The sequence below is a fragment of the Lacerta agilis genome, chromosome 12 (assembly GCF_009819535.1).
Source record: "Lacerta agilis isolate rLacAgi1 chromosome 12, rLacAgi1.pri, whole genome shotgun sequence".
Classification (NCBI taxonomy): Eukaryota; Metazoa; Chordata; class Lepidosauria; order Squamata; family Lacertidae; genus Lacerta; species Lacerta agilis.
Window position 1 is genome coordinate 27,786,341 of NC_046323.1, and position 13,813 is coordinate 27,800,153.

Genomic DNA, 13,813 nt, shown 5'->3' on the forward strand with positions numbered 1-13,813 from the left:
GGATGAACTTTAACAATTAACAATTGTTTGTAATTAACAAACTTAAATTCATGAAGACCGACTCCCATATGTATGAAAGGCCCATAAAAAAAACCAGGTGATATTAATCATCAGGGCCAGTTTCACAGAACTATCAAGCACTTTGTAAAAACCTTGCTAATTCTTGTGTTGAATTAACACTTAGCACAAAACAAAGGATAATTACAAAAAACAGAGCCGGCCTATGGTCCAGTTTCTTAAAAGATCATTTTAATATTTTATAATCTTAAAAAGCCAACTAAGGAGTCAGACAAAAACAAAAGCTAAGATCTGATTATATATTGGAATGACACATAAAAGGTTCCCACTTTCTTGAGGAATCTGCTAACTGCACTGAATACCAGATATAAGCCTCAGTGAAGGATGAATTGGGAAGTACTAAAAGAAAAAGCCAGCGAAATTCATCAATCTCTCAAAAACAAAGTGGCATATAACTTCCACTGTTTGTAGAAAGGGAGAAGCAGCTGTACAACCGGCACCAAACTGTGTTAAGTGTCCATTGCACTCTTTTAATGTAGCTGAAAACATAACCAAATCAAGATATTTGATTCTGCTGGTTTACAAGTGAAATACTGTACTCTTTAGAAGCTAATGAATTTAATCATTGGGAAGCGACAGCATTCACTTTTTTACAACTGACAAAATGATCAGTAATTATTTATATAATATTCTTCACTTCCTATTAAGGACATTCCCACATGCATATTTCATTTAAAACTACAGCAAATTACATATGCTTTCAGTTGCACATTCAGGAAACAGGGGGGAAGAAAACAATATACCCTAAGAAAACCTGCTCTTTGAAAGCTACAGTGGTTGGGTGGGGGGAAATAGCAAAGAATGTGGTTAGATTAACTCATGCTTCAGGTTTAGCTTCATCACAAATGACAGGTCAATCAGTTACAGCAAATGAAAGAATTTTGCAAACAAGATAGCTAATCCAAAAACAAAATTAGGCTGCAGTTTCCCAGTAGGTATGCGCAGAGCCCTATATACATTTCAATCAGAAATCATTATGTGCAGAATAAGGCCAGGACTTTATCAAATGTATCTTTTCAGCCTCAAAAAGTGACAGTAACAAAGAGAAAACCCTATTTTTAGGACTCATGTGACCCATAAATAAATAAGATATAAGGAAAGATGGGAGGAGAAAAATAATGGGAAAGACCAACCTGCCCAATTATTCTACCAAGCACAGCCCATATTCCTTGTCCTTCGTTTCGTAGCTTTGCATTCACGTTCTGAAGTTCTTCTAAAGACTCGCACAACTAAAAAACAAAGCAGTGAAAAATACTGTGGAAGTTATTTAGTACCTCGTATCCAGGAGGAGGCATTCTTTACTTATGAAACCCTTTTCTATGAGAGGTAATTAAATAATAAAATTGTTCACTCATGTCAATGCAACTGAAATCAGTAAAGTTAATCAGCCATTCAATAACACCAGAAAGAAAACATGGGCATCCATCTGGTTAGTAAGGGAGAACCTAAAGTAATTTTGTCTGACAATAAGACTATAATGGCAGTCAAGAAACATCAAAACAGTTCCACTCTGTTATTTCCATCTGTAAAGATGTGCCAAGTTTTCCTCACAGGGAATCAAGATTTCAGAGCTATACACCTGCACACTTGAAATAAGAAAATATGAAGCCTTGTCACATTTTTAAAGTGTAACTGGGAATGATGTTCTCTCCTCCAGACTACTATTTATTTTTTGACAATTCCAATAACTATCATTACTTTCATGGGGTGTGTGTGGATGCACGGCCATTTCTTTTTGAGAACAAATAAGAACAGCAATACAATAGGTAGCATTGAATTCTCTAGTCATGTCTTCCATTCCTTGTGATCAGTGTGGCATACATCTGTGTATTCACACAGCAGTCGCTGCAACATTGAAGGCTGCGGGAATTCTTTGCTGGAGCCCCCCGCGTGCAGGACTAGGTCAACTGCACACGGGATTCCAGTTGCCGGGGATCTGCGGCCAGCGCCTCACATGCGTTCCTGCACGGGCGCCGGCCAAGCCTGCGAACGGGACTGCCGATAATTCCGGAGCTTAAACTCACACCGCGCCATTGTCCGCCAGGCTAAATCTGAAGGTGCGTGAGTAGTCCGAAGAAAAGTGCCTCGTAAAAATACCTGCGAACACTTGCGACCTCCCAAGTTGTTCCCTTAAGTAATGTACCCAAATAAAAGGTGGCCAAAACTACGGCCAGGCAAAAGCGCCAATAGACTACGAAAAATAAAATTGAGATGAAATAAAGACAGACAATCACTGCTTCTTTTAGATGGCTTTGGCTGACCCGCACAGGCTATTACCTTTCTCTATGCCTAAACTGTTCTAACATTTACCTAGGCTAGCTGACCCTGAACTGCCAATTCTTCCGCAAGTTCTAGGCTACCTAAAACTAAAGCTAGCTAAGCTTAAACCGCCAATTCTTCTGCAAGCTAACCTCTCTACCTCCTGCACGCGCTTCCAACCCAACCAACCCAACCAACCCGTTCCCCAAAACCCCAACTATCTACATCTGAATCATCTGAACCCTAACTCTGACTGTCCGCCTAAAACGGGGAGCCGCAGCCTTTTATTGACAACCAAGAGCAACGTCATGATCGATATTTTTACCAATAGGAACGCTGTTGCTGCCCCCCAAAAAGGCGGGAAGCAGATTAACTGATCATTAACAAGTTCAAACCTCTGGAGCCAAAAGGTCTAGGCGGAGGGATCTCAGTGGCGAGACGCCTACTGAGCCCTGCTTTCGCTTTCACTTCTACACGGAAGAATACATAAAATAGTGCATAATATTGACATTAAGTAAATACAAATAATCGCGGGTTCAAAGAAACCCACGGAGTGTATTCCCACAGAAGGCTTCCCTCAAATATCCCAAAAGTATCCACTGACGGTATTTCAAATCAGTACTTCTTTTTACACCAACCTAACAGGAAAAACACGTCGCCAACATACCAGATATCTAAAGTTGCATACAGTGGTGACCAACAAAGTGGTTCACTAGGTAAAATTACTGACAGCTGCTGAATGGTGACCGTATGGGAAGAACCACAGTTGCTGATAAAACTACACATGCTTTGAATACAAAAGATCGTAAGTTTAATTACTGACATTGCCAAAGAAGCGGATAAACAGGTGGTGTGAAAGACCTCTTCATAAGATCCTGGAGAGCTGCTATGAATCCAAATAAAAAATACTGGACTAGATGGACCAAATTCATGGTTACTGAATGGCTAGGAATAAGGACCCCACATGAGCAGAGGCAACTGCCCAGTCAAGACCTATATTACTGTTCCCATCTTTTTACTTCATTTTTTTATTGTCATTTTAGTATTTCTACTATGTCTGTAAGCTGCTTTGAATATTTTCTGTGAGTAAAGCAAATAATAATAATTTGGCAATCCCGGATTCTGCCATCCCCATGATTAAATCTAGGACTTGGAATTCCTTCTCACAGTTACCCTAAAGCTCTAAGGGACCACCTCAACGTCAGGCTCTTGATACCAGACTGAGAAAAGCTGTATAGATGAGAACCTCTGAGAAACACTTTGATCTTTTAGTGAACAGCAGGTGAAAATACTGAAAGGCCATTTGATTTAAGATGGGTTTTAGAGATAGAAAACCATTGACTAACTATGGTTTTATTTTAAATACAGCATATGATTTGCATTGTTTGAAACACATCGTTTACCTTGTTATATTCTACATGAAGTTTTTCCTGTTCGTTCTCCAGCTTATCCTTAATTTTCTTCTGTTCTGCCATGTTTTCTTGGATCTGGATCATGCGCATGTTTCTCTCTAAAAAAAAAAGTCAGCACTTTCTTTCTTTCTTTCTTTCTTTCTTTCTTTCTTTTTCTTTTGAGCATGCAAAGCAATAGAATGAATCTAGGTAACAATACATCATCCGACAACATTTCTTCACATTCAATGCCACATGCAGAAAACACTCAGGCTGCTTTAGCTACCTGCAGCTGAACAATGCTTACGATATCTCTAAAACATCCAAGCTATGGATATTAAGATCAAAGGCACATATAAAAACATATACTAGTCAGTAATTCATCCCTTGTGAAGCAGAAAAGGAAGAGTGGTGAGGGCAAGAAACACCAGACTGCATTACTGGAGGGTTTTACAGAGCTACTCTTGCACCTGAGCTCAATAGCAAGGGCTGAGGGAGGAAAGAAGCAGCATTAATGCCAATTAATATTGAGTTAGAATGCACTCCAAACTTTAAATAGGAAAGATTTCAATAAAAACATTTTTAACTATCCCACACATTATTTTAACGCGACATATATGAATATTTACTTGGCTACTTGGGGGCAGCTTTGCTGCTTTAAAATTGTAACGAGGGAACTATAGTGCCTGAAGTTTAAAGCAACTCCACCCTTTCATCTATAAACCATTCCTTCAAAATCTAGACTGGGGTGGCTAACCTGCAGCTTCTGATTGTTGCTGGATTCCAACCATAGCTGTCAACTTTTCCCTTTTCTTGCGAGGAATCCTATTCGGAATAAAGGAATTTCCCTTAAAAAAAAGGGAAAAGTTGACAGCTATGATTTCAACTCCCACCTGCCCAGCAAGCATAGCCAATGTTCAGGGATGATGGAAGCTATAGTCCTGCAACAACTGGAAAATGAAAGATAAGCCATTCCTGGCAACAATGCAAAGCACATATCTTTTCACCCTTACCAAAATAGTAATTGACAAAATCAGCGGTCAGGGCTGGCTGTTTGTGTTTTCTTCTTCCATCCACACTGGAACTGGTATCTGAAGTATCCACTGGAAAGATGTCTGTGCTAATTCCCATTAATTCTGCTTTGCGCATCAGCTTACGTATTGCTGAAGCGCTGCTAGTGAGTGGCCGTGGCAGTTTTTCCCTTGGTACCCACGCCTGCGGCCTCGTGGTACGTGCTATTTCTGACTTAGCACGATACTGCTGTAGCCTGGCATTAATTCGGGCCTACAAATTTTAAAAAAGCAAAGCAAAATAAAGCTAAGAAGCACATAAACACTTTTGCTAGAAAATTTAATCTCCATTTCTAACACTGCACACACAAATCTATGGTGAGAGAAGATTGCTTTTAATAGTGCAAAAGAACTGATCCTAAAATACTCTCTGGACTAGAAGAGGTAAAGTTTGAAACAAGATGTATTTATGAGCTTCCTCAAGAAAAATCCAGTATTGGTTTCTGTTCTCCATCATCCTGATCCTTCACAATGGAAATTCAGAATTCTCATAAACTCAATAAGGAATAAATACATCAGCAGGCAAACTTTCCCAAATATCTGGGTAACTCAAGCTAGAAATAGTTCAGGCTGACAACAGATTGTGGCAGAGGTAAGTACAAAGACTCAAACTGGGGGAGCACTAGCAGGCTTGGGGTGGGGTTAGATTTATTGAGCTGGAGGAAAAGTGGGGTCACAGAGATATCATGCGGCTGGGAGAGGTACACATGCTTATACACCTGAGTTTAGATTATTTGCAAGCAGGTGAATAGTGATTCTCAAACATTTCATACTATTTACTATATGTATTTTCACTCGCAGTCACAACAATTCTAGTCTTTTTCCTCTGCCCTAATCTTTCTCATTTAGTATGCTATATTAAACACAAATACAAACTTGGCTTGGGTATACTACCTGAGCTTCTGGTGACAGTTGTTTCTCTCTCTCCTGCAAAGACATTTTGCAATAAGATTGCAAAGCCAAATAGTTCTTGCGCTTCCACTTTCTATCCATCCTGTCTGCATGTTGCTTGCAGTAAGCAAAAAAGGGATCTGCAATATCCTGTTCCAGTTAAAATAAAATGAAGAAGGCAAAAGCTCATGAAAGAAAATAGTTTGTCAGCCAGGAAAAGCAGTATTTTAATTATATTTTATCATGTAATTTTAAATTGCCATTATGTAAGCCACCTTGAGAGGTTCCCCCCCAAGACAGCCTAAAAATATTCTGAAGTAAATGAATAGGATAAATAATTAGGGTGTGTGTGTGTGTGTGTGTGTGTGTGTGTGTGTATTCCACAATTTTGTTAGGTGGGTTCTGAAAAAAATGGTTCTGATGGCTTTTAAGATATTTTAACTAACCAAAGCCAGATCAACGTAACATCACTACAAAGAATCTGAAACTCTTGTTTTGATTCAGCTTTTCAAACTCAGTGCAAAGTTGACAAATTAAATAGCCACATGTTTATCTACATATAACAGATACATTAGTTTTAATTGTTTAGCTAGGTATTGACTACAATCTATGTAAATGTTGGAGGTAAACTTTCAAGTTTAATCTCATTTCCAAGGGGGCTAAAAGACTGAATATCAAGCAGCTATTCCTGTGTGCCATTTTCCAAAGGCGTTAATGTAGAAAGCAATTACATACATGAATACTGTACAGAACGGGGAAAATATATTGAAGAGCATATTTGTTTCCCTCTGCTCATTCAAACAACTAAGCAAGTTTGGCACTGCCGCACAACTTTCTTTTGTTTCCAAATGCTGCAGTATACATCAACGAAGGTAGCACAGGAGAAACGCTTGACAGATAATCTTGGAAAAAACAATCCGCCAAAAATGGTGGATTGCTGGTGGATCTGAACCATGTATGATTAGAAAGTCATTGAGATGGAAGGGAACTGAAGATCATAATCACTCTCCCCACACATATTCATCTTTCTAGTATGGAATGGATCCAAGAGAGATGATTTCTGCCAAAAATGTCTACATGTTTCAAGGGAAAAGGTTAAAAGAAAAAGAGGGGAAGGTACAAAATACCCCTCCTGCATCCCAGCAGAGGAAAGCTAAAGCAATCTATATTAAGTAAGGCAATCAACTCAAATATTTCTTAGATGTTTTAACACATCAATCTGAAGTTTTAGTCATAACAAAAGTCACCTGGGTTATTTTCACTAATCAGAATATTATCATACCTCTTCAGCTGCTGCTTCTGACAACAGGCCTTCCTTCTGAGCGCAAGTCACGTGGAAATATGCTCGGCACATCCCAGCATCACAACTAATGCAAACGCCAGTTCTGGCAAAACGAGGATCTTCACAAAAACTGCATTCCTGTAGCAAATCAACAAGAGAGAGAGAGAACATTACAAAAGTATTACCTTTATACAGTAACTTTATACAGAATAAAGTAGTAACTTTATACAGTACCTTAAAATGTACTATATATTTTATAGAAGACAAGAAAGAAACAAAAGGGAATGAGAAAACGTAAACAGAAGTATATATAAGATGATACATTCAACCCTAACTACAACTTTTCCCTACTGTCAGCAATAGTTTTCATGTAAATTGCCATATCTGTATCTATATATGCTTATCAGAGTGGGGTATTTGCATACTTCAGACATTCTATCCCATCTTTTGAAATGCCAAGGCAGGTTGCAATAAGTGATACACACTTAAAGCCAAGTAATGCATACCAGTCCACAGACCACAACAACGTACATACTGAAACAGATGTCCTAAAAACAAACAAACCCTTTTATTACATCTGATATACCATTTAAAAGTTTAACATCAAGACAAGAGTTGAAAGTGTGATCTTCAGTGAGTCACGTTTGAACGTTCTGGTTGGGGATGAGGGAAGGCCTCTCAAGAATTCACTCAAGGATTAACTGTTTGAAATCTCATATAATCTCAGATCAATATTGTTTTGGCCCGATGGCTAAATCTTTACAGTGGAGGATAAATTGAGCTGCCTTGCATTTACTTGACTGCCCTGTTATTAGTACTTTTATAACTAAAGCCCAGTGTAAAATTACAAGCCTTAGTCCTGCGGAATTAGTTGCATAGTTCCTATCCAATGAGGGTTCATAAGAAAAATGAGACTGTAATAATCTTCATTATCACCAGATTACAGAATTTGAAGGGGCCCTGAGGATCATCTAGTCTACCCCCCAATGCAGGACTATGTAGCTGTCCTTTATGGGGATTAAACCTGCACCGTGCTCTAACCAACTGAGCTACATTTTGAGCATTTAGTTGTAATGAACTGAGAAGGAAATAAACAAAAACAAGCTACAATCACATAAATTACCCCCAAAATATATTTGAATGTTACCTTAGCACCATATTTGGAATAGTTCATTTCTGTGAGAGTAACCGGACGCAGTTTGTCAATATCTCCAAATGCTACTCCTGGAACATAGAGTGCACAAACAATGTGGACCCATCTATAACAAAAGAGGAAAGCATTTACTGTTCATATCTGAGCACTGAGAAAATTACAAATAAGGAAAGAACAGTTTAGGTGACCCAGATGTTAATGGGAGCTTCTACAAATACTATAAATATTAAGTAACCATGGTTTTGAAACAACTAAATGATAACAAAGGAATGTATTTTTTTGGAATAACAATTAATTAATATGTATTTCAACAGTATTTCACAACTCCCCTTTAAACGGATTAGACTGAATTAGGAACCTGTGATACTGTTTTAGCCAATTTGGAATACAATCAATGGTGGAGAAACCCTATATAGTGCCACCCTATACAGCTGGCTTTCATACACATATCTGCACCTGGTTGGGGAAATCTGTGCAAAATATGTATTTGTTAACCCTGTGCTAGCTTAGCACTTTCAGAAAATTTACAACTGCACAGCTCAGCAGAGAATTTATTCCCTGATCAATAGAATTTTACCAGGATGTGTCCATTGGGATTGGGGTAGATATCCTGGGGGAAGAAGGGGGAGCCTGAAGTGTACTACTGATATGAATGTTATATATTCTGTATTATTTAACAGGAATCTGAAGGCAATCCATCCATATGCAGAAGCTGCTTGTACATCTTTGCTTATATTATATTATAAAATTGTTGTTAGTTTGTTCTTAAGCAGAAGTGCAATTCTGATCTATGTACATGTCTTACACTTCCAGTGTGAAGGCCTTACACCCCAGGGGCAGCCAATGTGGTGCCCTCCAATGCCTTGAACTACAATTCCCATCATCCCTGGCCACTGGCTATACTGGCTGGGGTTGATACGAGTTGCAGTCCAAAATATTTGGAAGTCATCATATTGACTACCCCCATCTTAGATCTTACTCATTTGAAGTCACTTCTGAGTCTCTTTTTTATCAGTGTTTTGAGTTTTAGGCAACACTGAAATATCTTACAGTTTGTCAAAAAAAGATCCAAATATTGAAGCCCCCAAATTTAAGATATTCTGTTTTTTGAAATTCTAGGAGAGTTTCCCTCTTTATGAAATGCCACTGATGTGTTGCACTGGTAACAATTTTACCAGGGAAATAGTTGCTCTTATTCACATTATCTTCTATTTAAAAAAAAAAAAAGCCAAGGTTTTGGCTGGTGATTTTTGATAGTACGTTTTAATGCAACCTCCCCATTGCACCCTGCAGAGTTCAATATAAAGATACACATCTTCAACAAGCAGCTGCTTCTCAATTTAATTTGCACAGTTTTTTCATGCTCCACTGGTGTATTAAATGCTGCTGCACTCTGTAGGAGTTTATCTATGATAAACCCAACAGCTGGCTGCTTGCTTCATACTGACCTTCTCAAAATGTTTTAGTACATGTCACACAAGTACTATAGTATTACAGATTTAAACTGCCATTTCAGTATGATTGGCATACAAGTGTCTCATTTCCTTAACCACCTATGTATGAACTCCATCCTGAATCTTTATTAAAAGCACAGAAGTCAGTCAAGTTCACAGCTGAGGCAGCTTCAGCTGCTTTTAATACCAGTGCCTAAATGTTTTCCTGCTCATTTGTTTAGCCGCACATGTTTGAGAACCTTGTAATTAAGACAAATTGGGTAATCAAAGAAGAATAATCTTTCTTGTTACTTCCCCATCCATTTTGCTCCAAGCTAAGATGACAGATGTTGGTGAAGGGAAGAGAAAAAGCTGAAGCAAAATAAAGACAATAGTCTTAGCTCAGTTAGTATCATATCATATATACAGAGCAAAACATTATATCCACATTGGTGCTCAGGAAACTAAAGAGTACATGCAAAAAGTAGATTTGTTTCAAATTAACCATTCCACTATCTATTCCATCTCTCCGATGGGAAGATCAGAGAAAATCATCTCTCATTAGAGAGAGAATATTAACAGGTTTAGTTTAACATTCTGACAATTTTTTAGTTAGAAAGGAAAGCTATGCTATGTTTGTAGCACATAATTTGGTGTCCTGGGATCACAGGAGGTTTGACAGCCGTTTGCAAAACTCTACATTGACATCATGTACACACAAGTGGCAACCACAAGAAAATGTGTTACATTCCTCCTAGCCCTTTGAATGAATGTTCAAATGTTCAGCCAGTTTGGAACAGAATCACTAACATTGCTTTGAGCTTATGCAAGGAAGAGAGTTTCAGTGGGGCAGGGGGAGTGAACTAAAAAAGGACAGCTTTTTTTCCCTTTCCCACCTTCCTGAAATCTTTCCCCATTGAGTCAGTCTTGAACCTATGCACTTTAATGTTATATAACAGTGTGATGAGGAGTTTGAAGACTGAGAAAAGAGGAAGGTGTCCTTTTAGCGCTCCTGAAATGTTCCTGTATGGCACATAAAGTTTAAAAACAAACAAAAACCACATGGCACACATCCCTACAACTGCAATCCCCCTTCCAGAACACCACAAGATTTTAGAGCTCAAGCAGACCAACTCTCTCCCTGCTTTTCTATTCTTTTTCTCAACCGATATCCTCAATACTCCATGGATCAACTGTCCTCAACATTTCATAGGCCCAGGAAGCATCTTACGATAGGTTCCTGAATGGTCATTTCTTAATATCTTTTAATTTACAACTGATATACTTCTGCATACCTAGGAAGTATGTCAAGCATGCATATGCAGAAACTGCTACCTTATTTTTGGTGGTCCTGTTTGAGCTCCAGACTGATAGGCATGGAACCTCCCAGGTCCAGTAATAAAGGGAACAAGTGGGACTCAAAACAAAACTTTGCAGTGCATCTTCCATCTTTCCTGTTTAGGAGTCCAGCCAGCCATGCACTTCCCACATCTATGCTTCCATTGCTATGGCTGTTGAGCATGTGCAGTCTTGGAAGTTTACCATGTTTGTTTTTAACTTCCACAGTATCTTTAAGTATGTGATTTTAACCTATTTATTTTGGTAAACCTTAGTGCGCTACCAATAGACCAATACATTCCTCTCGCTTCGCCTTGTATTGGTACATACCACCCAGAGTTCATTGTTAAGGGAGAGCAGGGACAATGATTATGACGGGGGGGGGGGTTCCTGTTTTTATGAGTTGTTGCTACAAGGCACTTCTACACAGCTGGATAAAGTACTGAGTTTTTCAAAGTCTAGCTTCATTATAATCTGGGTTCAATTTATTTATTTGTTTATTAATGTATAGTCTGCCAATAAGGCTTCAACAAGTCCTCAGGGCAGCTTACAAAATAGGTTGTTTTCTTACACTTGACAATTGAACAAGACATAAATGCCAAGATTTTTAAACTTGGAGTGCAATTCTGTTAAATGCAAACACTCAAATTACAGCCTACTGTGTGTGGTTTCAAATGCCAACATCCATTTCAATAGAAAGTGTTTAGTATAGAGCCAAATTCAAAATGACAAATACAAACCCATGAATACAAGAAATTTATGAATGGTTTAAAATTGCTGGGACTTCTGATTCAATATATTCGGGATATTCTAAGCACAAAAGGGCAAATGGAACCATGCTCAGTTTGACTGTGTGGAATGTCCTGCTGAGTTTCAGAGGTATTGTGTTAATAACAGGAGCAATGAAATCGATTAAGCTTGAAAGCACCAGGTCATGTTTGGCAAGCTTGTTAATGTCTCACCAAGAAATATATTCCAGTGTCTTAAGCAGCTCGATGGCAGTCTAAAAATTACTTAACAATTTGGAAGTACAGTGGTACCTCCAGTTGCGGACAAGATCTGTTCCGGAGCTCCGGTCGGATCCCAAGATCTCTGCAACCGGAGGGACCGCTTCTGCGCATGCATGCACAGCGAAACACTTCCGGGTTTGCCGCTTTCACAACCCGAAGTTTATGTTAGCCGAAGGTAACGTAAGCCGAGGTGCTACTGTACTTTCATACCTTTTAAAGCAAAATATGGGACTATAGACAGCAAAGTTTTGATATGGGGCATATTTCCGCACAAACATTTTGAAACAAGCAACTTCCCAACACAAAACTTCCCAGTTATGGAACTACCTCCTATTAACATCTATCTGTCCCCCACATTATTTTAATTCAGGCAACATCTTAAGACCTTTTTTTCCCCTGGCAAGCCTTTGGAGCGTAAGAGGAGTGGCTTCATATGTATAATTTAATGCTGACTTTTATGTTGAATTGCATATTATATTTTGTATTGATTTTGATTTCATTATGAGTTTTTGTTGTTAGCTGCAGTGGGCTCCCATGAGAGGAAGAATAGGCATACTAATTGAAATAATAAAGGGGGGTGGGAATACCTGAGTAGACAGACACCTATGAGAAGACTAAAAGTGAAAATTTTATAATCCCTTAAACTGTGTGTTTTAGAACACAGTACACAGTTCTGACCAAACATTTAAGTTGTTTGTTTAGTCCTCCTCCTGAGTAGTTCATAAACCTTTAAGGTGAAACAGAACCTGTGAATTTATTCACAGAATTATCCTAGTAAACCTCTACTGCAGAAGCAACAGCAATGCTATGTTTCTCCGATAGGAATCTGGCTATAGTCTAATCTACCACTGGAAGGAAAGAAGGAAAAAAGGAAAGAAAGAAAGAAAGAAAGAAAGAAAGAAAGAAAGAAAGAAAGAAAGAAGTTGTGCCTGATTTTCCAGGGAGCTATCCCTCTTGACGACAGCTCCCTTAACTAACCTGCCAGCATCCGTCTCCTTGAAGATTCCATCTTGGTTGGGGCAGAGTTCACAGCTCGGAGAAACACCACATTTGCAGGCATCACAGAACCATGGTTCAGTGGAGTTTTCTGAAGCGGAGCTCATAATAGAATCACTTTCGCCGTCAACACCATAACAACCTAGGAAGATAGACAATACGAATGAATTAAATCAAAGAAATGTTATATCAAGGGATGTATTTAGGAATTAACATAAGACATGGAAAGCAAGGGCTCATGAAGATATTTTCGCAAGAAGTGCTGGAGCTATACAGTAGGTAAGGCAGAACTGACAGAGCTCTTTGAAGGAGGTGGCCAAATAGACATATGTGTGTTCACGGTCTCAATTAGAGGGTTTTTGGAAGCAACACCTGTTCTTTACTTTCTCCAGCCACAAGAGTTCTATTACACTTCTGTGAGCTTTCTGGAAAACTGTTGTCTCTATGCAGCCTTATTTATAAGGAGAGAATAAGGGAGATAACTATTCTGGATGAAGTAGCTACTCAAAAAAACAAAAGCAGCTGCCTTCTAATTAGTAAGCAGTAAGTAGAAAACACCCATGCATTTTGATTTGTCTCTATAACTGTGCAGATTGTTCCCTTGGCAAATGAAAGCTACATTTTTATTTTTATTTTACAAATTTGCAGGTACTACCAAATGGCTAATTAGGTGACATTCTGCAAGGTTGTTTGATTGATTTTGGAGCATTACATATACCCTCTGACAGGAAGTCATTCTGTTAATTTGTACAATTGACTGTGCTTTACTGGAGGAGGATTGGAGATTAATTCAAAAGACATCAGAAAATACCGTAGTATTTTAAAGCAATGATTATTCTCTGCTTTTACAACCTATTATATGGGTGATTTGGGACGTGGGTGGCGCTGTGGTCTAAACCACTGTGCCTCTTG

General features: G+C 38.6%; 1 protein-coding gene across 11 annotated transcripts in view; it reads right to left on the reverse strand.

Moving 5' to 3' along the window:
- Window positions 1–13,813, reverse strand: part of PHF14 (PHD finger protein 14) — a 135,729-nt gene that overhangs the window by 102,313 nt on the left and 19,603 nt on the right. For all 11 annotated transcript variants that reach the window (XM_033165425.1, XM_033165428.1, XM_033165431.1 and 8 more), the window contains 7 exons: window positions 12,884–13,043; window positions 8,119–8,230; window positions 6,972–7,109; window positions 5,693–5,839; window positions 4,742–5,012; window positions 3,741–3,847; window positions 1,212–1,307 (listed from right to left, as the gene is read on the reverse strand). In XM_033165425.1, the coding sequence (XP_033021316.1) occupies window positions 1,212–1,307; window positions 3,741–3,847; window positions 4,742–5,012; window positions 5,693–5,839; window positions 6,972–7,109; window positions 8,119–8,230; window positions 12,884–13,043 (1,031 nt within the window). The remainder of the gene's footprint in view (window positions 1–1,211; window positions 1,308–3,740; window positions 3,848–4,741; window positions 5,013–5,692; window positions 5,840–6,971; window positions 7,110–8,118; window positions 8,231–12,883; window positions 13,044–13,813) is intronic.